Source organism: Leopardus geoffroyi, chromosome D4 (assembly GCF_018350155.1).
Source record: "Leopardus geoffroyi isolate Oge1 chromosome D4, O.geoffroyi_Oge1_pat1.0, whole genome shotgun sequence".
NCBI classification, from domain to species: Eukaryota; Metazoa; Chordata; class Mammalia; order Carnivora; family Felidae; genus Leopardus; species Leopardus geoffroyi.
Window position 1 is genome coordinate 43,599,095 of NC_059342.1, and position 17,976 is coordinate 43,617,070.

Sequence of the window (17,976 nt, forward strand, 5' to 3'; positions counted from 1 at the left end):
CATGTTAAACTAATTTTAACGTATTAAAATTCAGCCAAATTGTAAAAAAAAAAAAAAAAATTGTTGTAACAGTTGTAAAAATGTTATACCACCAAAGGAACTACTTTTTGCACTCATCATTAAGTTCTTCAGTAGTCTGTTTAACTGAAAAAATAGGTATACTAAGATTGCAAGGTGAACTGTAAAAACTGTTATCATTAGCAGCTCCTTGTCTGAGATAATAGGAATTTTGTCATTGCTGCACATCTAAAACCAAAAAAAACCAGAAATAAACTGGTTATGATGACCATTAGCCATAATCCTTGATATCCAATTTTTTCTGTTCACCAAAATAGCCTCATTGTTTGCATTAATTTGCTTTATAATAAGTAAATGTTTACAGTTGAACTAATGAACTAAATGATATCCCTTACTCATTTCACTCACTGACAATATCCACTGACTCTCATGGTGGTGGATTGGTTCATCTTGAAGTTAAAGGGATTGTTGACATGTAGCCCATTTTTTTCAAAACAATTTTATGGTTTTATGGCTTTTTTTCTGATGCTTAATGCTAAGAAATGTTGATGAGTTAAAAGCCTATGATGAAAACAATAAAACTCACTAATAATCCCTAGGGGCCACAAATAACCAGTGTTAATGTTTTTGCTATATTGCTTTCCAGTCTTGTCTATAGCTCATAACATCGATGAGATCATACTGTGTACCGTGGACACTTGGAATTCAGCAATTTAGTGTTCTTGGTTTCCACTATCCTAAAGCAAGCCTGAATATCCATGACATATAGTAACTTGACATTTTGCTGAGGCAGGAATATGAGTCCCCTATACTACTAGACCAACATTTGAGCCTACCTGGCTGCCAGAAGTTCCAGCCCAAGAGAGCTTTGTTGCTCTTTGCTGATGTCTTTTATGCAGTCATTTTTATGAAGTGGTAAAATACTTTGTCTCCTTGCCAAAAGTGGTCTCAAAAAGGAAGCCAACACTTAACACTTACAATGGAAGGGAAGAGAAAGTGAAGTTAAAATTTTAATGGCTTTTAGCTAAAATTAAGAATGTTTCTCATTGGTGACTCAGAGCTATGACCTCACTAATCCCCTCATATGCTCTATATGGCGTTCTGGTGGCAGTCTCAATTTGGGCACTTCCAGAAGTCCAGAGGCATGCCCTCCCAGCCCCCATTTGTCTTTGATCTACTGCATGTTTAATTTGTTTTCCACTGCATTCATTTAACACTGTAGTATGAACCTTTTCTCATGTAGCTAAGACACTTAGAATCTAATCAAATGTAAAATCCTCTCCTTTGCCTGCCATGCTATAATCATAGCTTCTGTCATTTTTTAATGCCTCTCTCTGCTGTTGTTTGTTCGTGTGATTTTTTGTATCATCCCAGTCGAAGGGTAAAACCCATCATGTGGCCAGAGAGCCTCAAAATGTATGCCTATGGTCCACCAACAACTAAAAAGGCATAGTTTTAGTTCAGCTGATAAGCACCTTATGTTTTCAGAGTGGATTTTAATGTGAATTATGCTACATTTGGTCGTATATATCTCAGTCTATGAGACTGAAAAGACTGTTAATGCTGTCTGGGGGAAATTGTGCAAGACATTGTTTGTGAGAAGATCAGAGAACCACCTTTTCAGATTTTTTCTGGCATGGGCCTCAAGTTTTCCCTCCAAGGCAGTAATGAAGGGGGCTTAAATTGGCAAAGGTTGGAAAAGTGAAAAAAGCTCTCACTCATCACACTATCATGGTCACAATCATTAGCAAACAGATCTGTTTCTAGCTGAAACTGCATCCAGATTCCCCCTTCCCTCAAGGAATTCAGAGCAACAGTCCTGAGAAAATGCCCAAACTTGTATGCCCCAAGCGGCAGTTGTTGGTGAGTTCCAGTGGACTTTTTTTATCCAGCTCCATTTAATTTGACAGAAAATTGCATAAGTCATCCCTGGCTATCATTCAAATTGTAAACAAAATGTCAAATGCAACTTTAAAGAAATAATCTGCATCATGAGAGCCATTATGTGTACAGGGCATATAAAAATCTGGTCACACTAACTTCGTGACCAACTAGCCCAATGGCAAAACAGTCTGGTGGTTAAGAGGGGAGCTTTGGAGCAAACAGGTTGGCCTGGGATCCTGGCTGTGCCATTTACTGGTTGAGTAGCCTTTGGACAGTTACTTGTTCTTGCTAAGTCTCAGTGTTTCATCCTATGAAGTGAGGAAAATAATAATACTTACCTCACAGAGTCATCATAAGAAATAAATGTCCTGGGGCGCCTGGGTGGCGCAGTCGGTTAAGCGTCCGACTTCAGCCAGGTCACGATCTCGCGGTCCGTGAGTTCGAGCCCCGCGTCGGGCTCTGGGCTGATGGCTCAGAGCCTGGAGCCTGTTTCCGATTCTGTGTCTCCCTCTCTCTCTGCCCCTCCCCCGTTCATGCTCTGTCTCTCTCTGTCCCAAAAATAAATAAAAACAAAAAAAAAAAAAACACACAAAAAAAAGAAATAAATGTCCTAATACATTTAAAAAGTTTGACTGATACATGTCTGACACATGAGAAGCACTCAAAAATGTTAGTTGCTACAGCTATTATGACTAAGATCATGATTATGATAGTGTTGATGTTACCTCAGAGAGGAATACCTAATCTTCCCAGAAATCAGCTTTCTTGTCCATGAAAGGAGGAGAAATTCTATATAGGTCTAGAAATGTAGTTCTCTGTTATTATAATAGCAAGACACATAAATTCCTAAAAACTATATCAAAGTAAATCACACTTATCAGATTTTTAAAATACAACAACCATGAGAAATTAAGGTAATTAGCATCTCCACAAATCACAATGTGCAATTGCCTAATAATCCCCACTTACCCACCTGTGACACATTGCTGTTTAATTCAGATAGGATTTATGCCCTGTCTCCAAAAAATGAGAACTTATTGTCAGGACTAGAAAATGGTTCCTTAGTTAGCATTAAAGTATAATGAAATGTTTTTCTAATCTTGGAAGTCTTTTTGTTATTTTGTAAGAGGTAAATGACTTAGAAAAGTAACAACTTACTTTTAATCACCCTCATTTGAATATACTGCTTTGAGTAGCTAATGAGTAAGCAATAAGAAACTTCACCATAAAATCCCATTTCCACTTTCATGTATTATGTATAATGAGGTAAAAAGCAGAGTTCTGGTTCTTTTTAGGATGCATGGTCAAACCCTTCCCAAGTTTATAGTCATACCACACATCACCAGACCATCAGCTGTAACTCCATTATTGTGGCAGTTCAGTCCTACCCAATCAGCTCATTATTACTAATAATGATAATCACTTTTAATATTACATTTTATACTTTTTAAAAGCATAAATATTTACGCAATTCTCTTAATTAACTTGTGAGTTACTAGAACAGGTATTATCGTCGTCATCCTCCATTTTAACCTCAACCTATCACTTTGACTTTACTAGCTAGTAACTTCTTTACTTAACTTCTCTAGGTCTGAGTTTTGCCTTCTGTAAAATGAGTATAATATTCCTGTAAGAGAGTAGCTAGGAGCATTAAATGAGGTAATACACATAATGCTCTTAGCAAGGGTCCAAGCACTCAACAAAAGTCAGCTATCATTATCAAATTGAGAGCCAAATCTGTAAAATGACTTGTTACTTCTATTTGAAGTTTAGAAAGTGCTTTCACATCCATTTTCTCAATTCAGTTTCACATTCCCTGACAGGATAGCGGGACAGAGATTAGTATCTGTATTTCCAGATAAACAAACTGAAGCCTAAAGAGGTTGAGTGATCTGCCCCGAGTTAGATTGTGAAAAGAAAGCTGGATTATAAATCTAAGTACTTCCAAAGTATCTCCTCGACTGTGTAAACTCAGGTAACCTGATCCTTGAGGCAAGCATTCATCCCACAGAACATCCCCCTTTGTTCTTCATGATGCCATCAGCATCCTGTAATATCTGGTTTAAGCCCAACATAGACCCCCACAGCAAGTTCAGAACTGACAATCATATGAATACAAAGTTTGCTATGGGTCTGCGAAATGATCACATACTCAGATCAAGCAAACCTCTTTTATATAAGCATAAAGACTGATGTTTACTAAACAGTGACCAATCACTTAGGACAGTACAGGAAGAGATAAACAAAGCCCAGGGAAATATTACTCCCACTTACTTAAAAGCAGTTCAGAAATTGCATTAATTAATGTCAAGAATATTAACCGTAGAAATATCAATGAAATACTAATATTTGGGGTCAAATGATCAAAAACTCTCCATTGGTTTTATAGCAGAAAAATGAGTATGTGCCTTAAAAATATTTTCAAACCCAAGTGATGAAACAGGGTTCTTTTGGTGTGGTTCCTAGTAAATGAATGTTGCCTCATGAGCACAATGGTCTAAGAAAAGTGTGAACTATTTGCAGAATATTTTCTCATTTGCTGGATCCCCTGTTTCCTAGAAAAACCCACTATGTTTTATGAAGTCATCAAACATTAGAGTAGGAAAGATTTTGAGATGATCACCTACTTCAGTGGTTTTCAATCTGTGGTCCATAGAGCGGCAAGCTCTACCTTTAGCAGCCACTAAGAAGAGGGCAGGTAAGATAGAGCTCCATGAGATGGGTTACTTCATCTTAAAACCCCTGATTTCATCCAGTTAGATCTTGCATAGGTCCCAGTGTAAACCACTCAAGATCATACAGAAAGACAGTGAGAGAAAAGAGAACTGACTGTCCATCTCCCAGCTCCTCAGGGGTCCTTTTCCTTAGTATACCATGATCCTTTGTGCTCCACCACTCATGAAAAAGTGAATGCCTGTGTCTTTGCCAACTTTTGTTACTTCTCCCCTCCCCCATTCTAAACTGTTGCTTGGGAAGAGACTGGTTTCTGTTGCTCCAGGGTTGTCGAGAGGTGATGAAATACTCCCTTTTGTGCCAGAGCTCCCTCTACCACCCACAATTTCATTCATTTTTTTTTAATTGACTGTCTGACTTGTACCAGGTTCTATGCCTGGTACCATGACAAAGGCAAAGAAAAATCAACTAGAATCTGGGCCCCAACATTGCCCAGACAGAGTTGTATAGTTACAAAGCAGCATGGCATCTGGAAGACACGTGAAACAGGACAGAGAAGATTTTTCAGAGCTGTCATGGCTATTTCTGGGAGATAACTAATGGAAGAGATGCAGAGTTTGGCCAAGCAGGCTAGAAGCACAGGTGTCATTACACTGTCCTTTCTGCGCTTCAGATCACCTGATAGCCAGCAGCCTTCCTTAACTGCCAAACCCCCCTCCCAAACAGTCTGTTCCCTCCCACAGATGCCAGAGCTAGCAGAAGGCAAGGAGTGGGACTAAACATGTGCACAGTGAATGGCAGTTTGTTGGAGAGTTTCTTTGACCTTGTTTTGTTTGTTTGCTTTCATTCTGGATGGTACTGCTTGGCTTTGTGTCTGCATACCAACAGCATGACTTCATCCAGTGAATATTCACTAACTGCCCCTGCACAGGGCATGGTGTTAAGAGATCCAGTAAAGAACCGACATGGATTCTGTCCCATAGTGTTAAACTAAAGAAAACTTACACATATTAGAACTTAGTAGATAGTTAAAAGCAATGAGTGGAGTTAGTGTGATGGGTATTTAGAAGAGGAAGAAGAAATTTCTGCCAGATGTTGAGAGGGAAATTGAGGACAGGCTTTGGAAGAGGTAACACTTGACTCAGAAATTTCACTGGCCATTATGGAGCCACTTAAGACTTTAGAGATGGGAAGCAAAATATCGATTACTGTGATAGCAGCGAGCAGGCCGGGTTGGGGGAGGCAATGCCTGCAGGCAGAGATCTGTTAGCTGACTGCTGCAAAAGGACCCAAACTTGTGTCACCAGGAGATGTGCTTGGCAGACATCACAACCGGCAGAACTGACTGCCATTAGGGAGCATGGGAATAAGAAGCAACAAAGATGTCCCATAGTGTCTAACCTGAGTGGATGGGAGAATGGTAGTGCTCTGAACAGTCACAGTGATCACAGGAGAAGAAGCATTTTGCAGGGGAGGGTAATGAACTGTCCGGACACAATGAGCTCGACAAACCTAGAGCACATCCAGCCGTCAGGAAGTTAGGCTTTGCAGCTCGAGAGGAGAAGCAAGAGGTCCTTAGAGATTCACAGAAAGGGACACTTAAAACCATGAAAAGGGCTTGTTATGGTTCATTTCCATTATAAAAAAAAAACACAGAACTCCACAAATTAGGCTCCCATAGAGTTAGCTCTATTAGGATTTTTCCTGAAGAGAGGTTTACTAAATAAATGAGCCTGAATAGAGATTGATGTTTAAAAGTCATTTAAAGTCAGGCATATTGTTCTAAAGTAGCTTCTGAGATTTCAGAGCAGACTCAATAATCTTTAAATGCCACTTAGGATTTGAGGTGATGGCCTCATTTCATCTGCTCATAATGTATTTTTTTTAATTTTTTTTTTCAACGTTTATTTATTTTTGGGATAGAGAGAGACAGAGCATGAACGGGGGAGGGGCAGAGAGAGAGGGAGACACAGAATCGGAAACAGGCTCCAGGCTCTGAGCCATCAGCCCAGAGCCCGACGCGGGGCTCGAACTCACGGACCGCGAGATCGTGACCTGGCTGAAGTCGGACACTTAACCGACTGCGCCACCCAGGCGCCCCAGCTCATAATGTATTTTTAAATGTCTCTCTTTTATTTTCTCGGACTTGTATTTTGTCTTACTTGAATATTCTAATTCCTGTGACTGTACATTATAGGAAACTTGGAAAACAGAAAAATATCAAACTACAATGGCAAGGGGCACCTGGGTGGCTCAGTCAGTTAAGCATCCAACTTCAGCTCAGGTCATGATCTCACAGTTTGTGAGTTCAAGCCCCACATCAGGCTCTGTGCTGACAGCTCAGAGCCTGGAGCCTGCTTCAGATTCTGTGTCTCCCTCTCTCTCTCTCTATCTGCTCCTCCCCCACTGTGCTCTTTCTCTCTCAAAAATAAATAAACATTTGGGGCGCCTGGGTGGCGCAGTCGGTTAAGCGTCCGACTTCAGCCAGGTCACGATCTCGCGGTCCGTGAGTTCGAGCCCCGCGTCAGGCTCTGGGCTGATGGCTCAGAGCCTGGAGCCTGTTTCCGATTCTGTGTCTCCCTCTCTCTCTGCCCCTCCCCCGTTCATGCTTTGTCTCTCTCTGTCCCAAAAATAAATAAACGTTGAAAAAAAAAAATTTAAAAAAAAAAAATAAATAAATAAATAAACATTTAAAAGATATATGAAGGCAAAATTGCATAATCCAAACACCAGGAACTAACAACTTTTTGGTCTTTTTAATATCTTTCTATATACATATGTATATGGGTCATATATGTGTCTATATATAGACACACATATATGAACTATAAAAATGATTAAATAGATATACAAACCCATGAATTTTCTCAGTGTTGTGGTTCAATATTTTGCATTGAAATTTTTTCAGTTGACAATGTCTGTGTCATTAAAAATGGTTCTAAAGGCTTTATGTTTATGACGGCATAATATTTTTATTACATGAGCCTGTCTTAAAATTGAGGCATTCTCCTATCATGGAACAGTTCCTCAAGGTGTGTACTTTGAGAGGATGAGGTACCATGGCTTTTTCCTTCTTACACTACATGAGTCCAGAATGACATTATCCTCATCTTCTCATTTCCCCTCATGACCCCTGATGTCAGGGAGTCTGATAGAGTCAGGTAACTGCTGGGTGTAAGAAGTGTATGAGTGATCAGAATAGTTAAGGTAATGGAGAATGAGTGCTTTTACCCAAAAACGGACTGCTTTTTACAGGTTCCCTTTCTGATAATGTTTTAAAATTATTTTTGCCTCCTTCACCACTCCCCACATATTCAGATACATGTCTGAATACAAACACACACGCACACACACACACACACACACACATCACACACACATCAAGCCCTAAACGTAGCAAGTGCTTTTTAAAATCCCAAAATGGCATCCTTTTTCGTCATTCTTCAATATGTACACTTTGCCTAAGAAAAATACCAAGTGTCCTAAGCAATAGGTAAGCAATAGGAAGTTACGTCTAGGCCACAGTGCCTACCCTTCTGTGACAGTGTGGTGAAAGGCCAGGGCCATGACATGAACCCCTAGAGAGAGCAGAGCCCATGCACATGAACATGCATTAACAAGACTGGACAGAGCACCATTGTTTTGATATCTTTCTGTTTTCACAGGTGCCATAGAGTGATTTTATGAGTCTTCACCATGACCCATGCCATAGAAAGACAAATATGGCTATAGTTTTGCTGAATCCAGGTTTAGAGCTCCTTGTTCAAACAAAAACACAATTTCTAAATCAGTCCAAAGCAAAGCCCAACATCTTGAATTCTATACACACCCCCTTTTCTTCCCCCTTCTTCTCTTCTAGCCTGTTTTCTTCAATATCACTGCCTCCATTTTAAATATCATCAGCTGATAAATCAATTGGCAGACATCTGCAGCAGTTCATTCTAATATTGAGGATAACAAACCATAGCTATAAATTTTTTTGGAAGAGAAGGCAACGAACTGCATCTTTGCACTTAGAAGGTGCTATAGGCATGAGTAAAGATACTAGGGTTAGCTCAAATATAACTGCCAAGTCTATTTCAATAATTTCTTAATTAACTACTATTAGATGCATATCCAGAGTTATTAGAACTTTGGAAGGTTGGAATTCTTTAAAAGACAGCTCTTTTAGAAAGAAAATTTCCTCAATGACTAGACATAAGAACTATTGGAAAGAGATCAACATGATTATAATAAAAGAGAGAAAGAGACGATTAGTCTTTCCCATCCAATTGTCTCCCATTCTTCTGTCAGAAGAAGGCAGAAAAGAATAGGAAGTTTCTCTAACTTAGAAAAACAGGGAGAAAAGTTTAATCTTAGTACTCATTCCATTTTTCTGTTAGAGCCAAGGTATTTTTTCCTTCCTCAAATGCAGCATCCATCTTCACGAATATTGTTACTGTAGACCAGTGCACATCCATACACCATGAAAATTTAATCCTACAAATGAGTACAAAAACTTTAGTCATACAAATAAAGATAGAAAATTTAGTTACATAAGATAAACAAGTAAACTAGTACACCAATGGTTGTCTTTTCTGGAAATAGAAATCTATCTTTTATAGCTTTGTTTCCCATGTTCTTTTAGATTTAATTTCTCTCATGTATCCTCTTACCTCTCAGTAATTTCTTCAGAAACTACCTTTATCACTCCCTCTTTCCTCTTATTTATGATGATCTCCAGGCAGTGCTATTTTTCATCTTTGTGATTCATAGTATACCGAGCTCACCCATTTTATCCAAAAGCTTAGATTTGCTAGCCCTCTAAAATGAACATATTATGTCGTCCTAATCAGAGAATGAGATTAAAACATAAGCCTTAACTTATTTAAATATAAATATCAACATTTATATTGAATATGGATATATAAATATATACCCATCCATCTATCCCAGGGATACATAGAGAATACGTGAGTTCCTTCAGTATTCAAAAGAGAGACTTCCTATCATTTGTCCGTTGTGGAATAAGTGTCTTCTGCTCATGCCCTACCATGTTTTGTCCTGGGCTGATAGCTGTGTACTGAGCTCTCTATGTCTCCCACTCTTGATAGAGGGTCTGTTATACTAGCCCTTTTATCTAACACCAATTAATCATAAATCTTCCACAAACCAGGGGATTCTGCAAGAAAGTCTTGCCAATGGGAAGCTTTAGTTGAAATCAGTGAGGTAGTTTAGTGTAGTTTATTAGAGTCCATAAGGCCTCTAGGGACTTCCACACAGCCTATAATATCATTTCTTGTGAATCCATTAGCCATACAGCCTATAATGTCATTTCTTATGGCTCCTTTGGCTCTATCTCTGAATCTCACATGTTTCCCATGACACTAGATATACTAACAACAGTCATGACCATCACAACCATGACTGTAATAGCAGTTAACACAATATCACATTTTTATAGAACACAAAAAAGATCTTTCCTATTTCTTATCTCATTTTAACTGCTCTTCCTTTGTTTCTATAGGAAACTTGCTTTTGTTGGTAGCTGCCCACTGTATTCACTAGTTCACTGCTTTCCAAGATAATTCATTAAAATCTTTAAATATGCTGAGAGAAAAAACCTATTTGATAGTGCACATTACAGAGTATTGTCGATTCCCAGGTACATACTCTTATACATAGCTCTCTCTTTCATCAGGAGTGAGACAGTAACTATAATTGCTTGGTGAGCATCTGGAAGTAACATTAATAATGATAATAATGACCTCATAGGATGTATAATTTGGGGGATTAAAGAACATTTATAAGCTTATTGTGTCACAGTTAATGATGAGGTGCCAAGTTTTCTTGCCACCACCCTTTCCAGTGGTATTTCCTGCTTGGATCAGAGAACTAATTATAGTAAATGGTGCCCTTGCAAAGAACTTGCCCCATCCTCAAACACGTGCCAGCATAAAGATACTGAATTGTTTTAGTGTTGTTTGCAGAGACAATTTACTAATGTTGTTTTGCATTTGTCTAACAAAATTTGTATAATGTAATCATTTAGTGTTTATTTTATTGTGTGTACCTTCTACTCAGAGGGTTGGCATTATTGTTCCTAACAGTGACGGATACAAGCAGATCATGCCTTATGACCTCTACCATCCCCTTCCTCGGTACGTAAATCAACCATCCTGATGCTAGAATTAGTAAATCAGCCTCTGCTTCTTTTATATATCTATGTAGATATAGATTTTGTGGGTTTTTTTTCTGTAAAAGTAAGATGGTAGATAGTATAGTTCGCAATCCATCCTGAGCTCTGCTTCTGAATAATACTGGGTTGCTCGGACTGTGAGCTTGTCATTCAAAAAAAAAAATTTTTTTTTTAAGATAGGATCCTATTACATTGAGGTGGACACAGTGATTCACTCTTATTAGATAGAGTGTATGGGTTATGTTGTGTCTTTCTTTCACTCCCTTTGTCTTCTTTTGTTTCCCTGCAAAAGACCCCAGTCATTAAAGCGCTATTGCTAACTGTTAAGCAAACACTGCCTGAAGTATTATCACAGTACCACAAATGTGGGATTCCAGATGTGCTATTACTCTACATAAGGGCTTTAAATATCCTCTTTTTTGTTCCAAAGAAATTATAGTTGTGTACAAAAAGGTGATGTTTTCCTCTCTTTATTGTTCAGAACATTTAGGGGACATTTTTTTTTCTAAAACATAAAATTCCACGGGCTGTGTTTCTTTTTCTAAGTACAATATATTTTTTAACTAGAAAAAATAATGAAAGTGACTGAAGAAGTTTTAAGAGAACTTGTTCTTTATTAATATATTCATAAGAAAACTGGAGAAGCTGAAAAATATACTAGCTACTGAGTGTATGGTCTGCCACATTGGAAACAGCTCCCCAGACAGAAGAAATTAGAATCGTGCTTGAAGTGACCCCTGAGCTAAGAGAGGCCTTTGCTCTATTCTCTTTGCTCACTTGGACTCCAGGGCACCAGCTGCTAGTTAGAACCCAGAGTTTAAATCCAATCGCGAGTAGTTTTCTCAATCTCAAACTAATGAAAGCCCAGAAAACAATTCTGAACTATAAAATAAAACAAAGTTTGATTGAAAATCTCCAAATACTTAATGAAATGGAATCCAAATAGGGGCTCTTCAGGTCATTTAGTTCAGCTCCCCAGAGATGCTTCCCAGTCCCATTCCTTCCCTGCAACCACACCCATATACCCAACATTTGTAAACATATGTATTTATACAAATATGTGTATATGGGTATTTAGTGAATATGTATTCCCACATGGGTATATGGATATACATATATTTATAAAATACATATATACCAGTGAAAGCTGTCATCCAGCCTCTACTTAAATACTTCCAGTGCCTGGCAGAGAACTTGATTTTCACCATCCTAACGGTTGCATGTAGAGAGGGACATCGGATTTGTACTCTATATAGCTGTTTGGGTTTTTTAAGCTCTTCCACTAAGGGGTTACCTCGTTAGTCAGCTACCCTCCCGCTTTTCTATGACTATATTGATAAAGCTGATAAATGACTATAGAATGCTATATAAATGACTATATAAATGCTATATAAATGACTATATCATTTTGCTGGTTTGATCCAGAACCAAAGTAATATAGTAAATGCTTCTTGGGGAAAAAAGTGGAGTGAAAATATAAAGAGATTAATTTTACTGATCCAAGATTTCATTTGACTTCAGTTTCTGTATCTCTAAAATAGGACACATGTATTTGTTTGTGTGAAGACCAAATATTTTATGATAAAAGCAAAGTTGGTGTCAGAAGTGAGCAACATCAAGGTTATGTTTTTCTTGTAATGGCACTCCTACTTTTCTTTCATGTCTATGATCTCTCTTGTTTATATTTCTCTCGTATAACTAATGCCTGTCTTAGGTTAAACTTCGTTTCTTATATATTCTAATTTCCCCCAAATGCTAGAAGCCCAGTATTCTCAATGACAGATTGAAATGAGCCTCATTAATGCTATCCTGTGTCCACACTGGCCTATCCATGCATCACAATGAGAAAGGATAATTATCAAATAAACACTATATTTCTTGCACTTCTGTTACTGAGCTATTTCTAAAGTTAGATATTCTGCTTAGTTGATAAGTCTTAGTAAATGGAAGCAATTTCTACAAATATGTTCTTATAAGAAGTATTGGGTCTCAAAAAAAAAACACAAAGTTGAGAACTAAGGCTCAAAAATGATTCTCAGGTGGCAGCTACATTCTGATCAAGGCAGAAGGCTTTCCTTATTGAAATTATTTAAATGGGCTTTAGTCCACAAGTGTAGATACAAGGCACAGTTAGTGAGTCTTCCGATTTTTTTTCTTGCCTTCAGTCTTTGACTGAAACACATACCTAAATGTAATGTAAGAATGTAGTCTGATGAATTATCTTTAATTCATAATTAATATATATATATATGTTTCCCACATCACTCTGAATTTTGAGAATTTCTTAAACACACTATGTATTTAAAAAATTAAAAGCCATCGGAATTAAAATATGTGATATGTGAACCCATTTAGTATTCTTCCAGGACAAGATTCTTGGATATGCTTTTTTTTCCCCAAGTACTTACTGGTCCCTGTTTAAAGATATTCTAACTGATGTCTTCTTTCAGCTTTTATTATACTTTCTTTAAAGCACTCAGACATGTTTTGCCTTGAAATTCCACATAACCCTATTATTATGTCAGGATTCACACAACAATTTTTCATTATATAGAACTATATTCATATGGTGGACCCATACTATAAATTCTTAGAATAATATTAGCATCATTTGTCTTTCTGTGATCACTGGCATTGAAAAGGATACTTATTACTGTTTATGAACTTACACTATGGGTCAGGTCCAAATGTTGAGACAGAAATTAATCACTCTCACTTTAGAAGGGTCAAGGTTAGGGACATTAGAGTACCAATTAGAAAGTGTGCTCTTTTTATGGAATCTTAATGTTCTAAGAGATTAAATGTACATTCAAAAACATATTCCCGCTTCACTGTCAGATCAAATGTAATGTGAATATGTACTTATATATTCAGCCTAATTTCATTCTGAATCAGACCTGTTATCCATATCCAGAGGGGAGCTCTCCAGAGATTTACATGGATAAATGAGAATTGGTCTTACCCTTTTAGAAGAGAGACCCTCTACAGAGCTGCTTCATTTTCTTGAAAGGGACCAGAAAGTCTCCTAAGGGCTAAACGGAGGGCCTCAGTTTCCCCATAATAGCATTTGCTTTTGTGTCTCCTGGGGAAATATGCATAGGAAAATATTGTACTTGGCAGCATGTTTAGGCTGTTGGCAATAGAGATAACAGTTGTTTCCTAGACTCAAACAGTGCAAAGAAAATGTTGAGGAAAATTCTGTTAACTGGGAAACATACATTTTCCAGGCTCATACAGAAGAGCATTCAGGTTCCCAATATGCATGAATCCTACTTATAAAATAATTGATGTCTCCATGGTATGCTTGTGCAGTGTTTTTAAATTTAACTTTTCAAGTAGATCAACTTGATGACATTTTGTTTTTCTCTCATTAAAACTATATCTCTCATAACTCTAAGGGAAATCTTAAAATTCCTTAACAATCCTCATCAACAAGCAGAATATATGTAAGAAAGACAAGCTCGGTCCCAATGTTTCCATTTTTCAAAATTCTATATTCTGTAAATGGGGCAAAGATCTCTCTCTGCATCTAGTCCCAAATGCAGCAGAGCTATGCAGAGATCTAAAAAGCAATGGAATTCTCTTAAATGTTATTGGTAATATTGTTCTTTTCTCCCTTACTAAACTGTATCTTTAGATTCCAGTGCCATCAGCCTTCCAAACAAAACAAAACTTCTTCACAATTCCAAGAGTTATTTATCAGGGGAATGCTAACTGCCAGTATTCCTCAACAGTTAGGGAACAAGAAGATTACATTATCACCTTTGCTCCTTAGTGTATTGATGGCGTAGCTTGAACATCGGAATTGTGCTGAATCCATGTAGTCCCAAAGCTGATGATTGTAGAAGCAAGGGACGGAGTGTCTTTGGTTTGCCTTGATCTTTCATGAGCTTCTCGTACACAAGTATCCAGAAGCTAAGTAAGAAAGTATTGCATTGAAAATAGAAAGTATCAGCCCAGGTGCAAATTATTCCTGTTAATTGAGTAACCAGTTTTGGTCTTAACGAAGATATTTAAATGGGATTTAGTATATATATATATATATATATATATATATATATATATATATATCATGGTAAAATATATAACAGTATATATATGCAGAATATATATTTATAAAATATAAAATAATGTAAATATTATACACAGAATATATATTCGAACTACAAGGAGAAGGACTGAATAGCCCCCGTTAGAGTAGGTTAGAGACAGCACAGATATCCCTGTGGACAGCTCTCCAAACAGTATTTCTTACATTATGTAGAGCTTCAAGGTTTACAAAGCACTGTTGCCAACATTGAATCCTTCTCTCTTACTCATCAGATTTTAGGCATTAGATGGCTCTCAGTCCTCTTGACCATAGCCTCTCAGAACCTGATTGCCCCAGTAGGCACTGGGAACGGGGTTGGTCGGAAAGGTCACTGAGGAGGTTCGGCAATGTGCATGTCTGCCCTGATGACTCCCCTTGCTTCTGTAGGTGGGAGGCCACCCCGTGGACCGCGTGCTCCTCCTCGTGTGGGGGGGGCATCCAGAGCCGGGCAGTTTCCTGTGTGGAGGAGGACATCCAGGGGCATGTCACCTCAGTGGAAGAGTGGAAATGCATGTACACCCCTAAGATGCCCATCGTGCAGCCCTGCAACATTTTTGACTGTCCTAAATGGCTGGCACAGGAGTGGTCTCCGGTAACTGTGCCCTCTTTCTTTGTTCGTTAGGAGAGTAAGTCCACTCTTCCCTCTCATCGTCATGACCCCACCAGCTACCCTGTGCAGCTCCCCACTTCTCTTGAGGTGTCTAGAAGCCCACCAGTTTAGCCCTGATGTAGGCACGCCCCAAATCTAGCGCAGCCAAAAGTAAATGAGTAAATATATATAGCTTCTTCAAGTTACTTCCAGAAGCCTCTGTCGCTCATAACGTTCCCTCAAGTGGCAAGGAGAGGCAAATGTCTGTCAAGAGCAGCTGAGGCCAAGTGACTGATCCTGAGTCTCTAGAAGCTGCTCGGATGATAGAGCTCAGTAGACCACAGTTTGGTTTTATTTTGTATTTCTTGTGCTTTGTCTATATCCAAAAAGGGTCTGAATGGATTTAAATTAAAATTATGTGTATTATTCATTGAAAAGAAAGATGAAATGGAAATGGCAAAATAATCAGAATGGGGATGAAGTAGGATAATTAAAACTGGAACATTCTAGAACATTAGGGAAACTGTTGCAGCAGCCTAAATAAAACATTACTTGAGGTTTCATGGCTGCTAATGCAAAGGTTTGAAATAGCAAAAGAGATAAAAAGATGAGGAGATAAGCCACTGTGCCCTCAGCCACACAGATGGCACTTCACTTTACTACGTGGCTTTGTGGCAGCAGGATCAGAGCTTGGACATTTCTCTCTGTCTAGACTTGCTCCCAGGTGTCTAGAACCACTGGAGGTGCCATCTACATCTGGCTGTTGAATCAACTCCCTTGAACAGTTTTGACTGTGTCATATAATCAATTGGATCAGCCATACTGCAATAATACGTGTCAACTATGATGGCTGTTCAAAAAAATGTCAATGTCCATGTGGGAGCTAGCAAAATGACTCAATAAAATTGAAATTCAGTGTTAGCAATCAAAATTGAGCACACGCTACAGTTTCTTTTCTCCTTCTTTTCACTACTTGGTTTGGGACTCGGCACACAGTGGGTGCTTTCAGGAATGCTACCTAACTCATCTAAATCTAAGAATTGAAAGTGATTTAATTTTCAGCCACCTTCACCCTAAGTAGCCAAAAATAACAAAGATTCCATGAATGGTAAGAAATGGTACAAATCCACCAGGAGTCCTTATATAAAAGCAGCCCTTTAAAGTCTCAGGTGAGAGATGAGGCAAAGTGAACAAGGCTTTGCTATGAGTCTCCTCTGTCTTGCCTTCTCCTTCCAGTGCACGGTGACATGCGGCCAGGGCCTCAGGTATCGGGTGGTCCTCTGCATCGACCATCGTGGAATGCACACAGGAGGTTGTAGCCCCAAAACCAAGCCCCACATAAAAGAGGAATGCATCATACCCACTCCCTGCTATAAACCCAAAGGTAACTCCACAGGTGTTCGCTTACCAGCCTTTTCATTGTTATGTGCGTTCAGGGACTGTTTGAAACTCCTCAGAATATTTTTAAGTATCCCAAGGTTCTTGGAAACTATATTGTTTAGCTTAGACTCTACTAAACGGACTTAACTCTTCCTAAAAAATCTTTCAAATAATTTTGATTGCAAATTGTTGTTTAAGTACTACTTATTTACATAATTCTCTCCTGGATCATAAAGCTGTTTGAAGGCCATTGCTGAAAAGTAGCAGATATATCTGCTTAGAGGGAGATACTATAGAGACATTGGAGACATGTATAAGTGATTTACTATCCACATGTCTTGCTGTTGAAAACAATGCAGTGAATCCGAAAGTGTCTCCTTTGCTAAGCGTGAAATACATTGGGAAGCTTCATACTGAAGAAACATACTGATGAAACAGAAAGGTGTTGCTTATTATACTGAGAATTAAAACATTAATATGAGACCAGAAGCCAGAATCTTAACTTAAAATGGAAATACGGAATAAATCAGAATTCAACAGATACTACATGTAATTTATAAAAAGCAATTTTGTAAAAAGTTTTACTTAGCGAGCAAGATTTATTATAATTATACAGGGTCTCTCAGATTAGCATGCCCACTAATCTGACCTCTTTGCTGATATTTATATAGTCTGTGTCAAGGAAAGAGAAAATGCCAAAGTCACAAACCAATTCAGAAGTAAAGAACTCCTTGTGATAAACTACCTCCTATTATTGATATTAAATATGGTTCCCGGGAACCAGGGTGGCTCAGTTGGTTGAGTGCCCAGCTTCGGCTCAGGTCATGATCTCGCAGTTGACAAGTTTGAGCCCCGCATCGGGCTCTGTGCTGACAGCTGGGAGCCTGGAGCCTGCTTCAGATTCTGTGTCTCCCTCTCTTTCTGCCCCTCCCCTGCTCATGCTCTGTCTCTCTCTGTCTCAAAACTAAAACATTTTTAAAAATTTAAAAAATAAATATGATTCCCATTTGCTTCTGAATTTATTTCTCTAAAGATTACATTTCTCTGAAAATCAGCCACAGCGTAGCTCTTTATTCTGCTATCTGTAGGTTGCCCTTGTTGGGGGTGAATGGCATCATGAAATCTAAATGATATAATGGAGGGGCGCCTGGGTGGCGCAGTCGG

At 38.4% G+C, this 17,976-nt stretch overlaps 1 protein-coding gene across 10 annotated transcripts in view; it reads left to right on the top strand.

Moving 5' to 3' along the window:
* The window catches only part of ADAMTSL1 (ADAMTS like 1), an 884,660-nt gene that overhangs the window by 663,697 nt on the left and 202,987 nt on the right, over positions 1–17,976 (top strand). For 8 of the 10 annotated variants that reach the window (XM_045467757.1, XM_045467758.1, XM_045467756.1 and 5 more), the window contains 3 exons: positions 10,665–10,715; positions 15,231–15,435; positions 16,669–16,816. In XM_045467757.1, the coding sequence (XP_045323713.1) occupies positions 10,665–10,715; positions 15,231–15,435; positions 16,669–16,816 (404 nt within the window). The remainder of the gene's footprint in view (positions 1–10,664; positions 10,716–15,230; positions 15,436–16,668; positions 16,817–17,976) is intronic. The other 2 variants (XM_045467750.1, XM_045467753.1) reach the window with 1 other exon arrangement.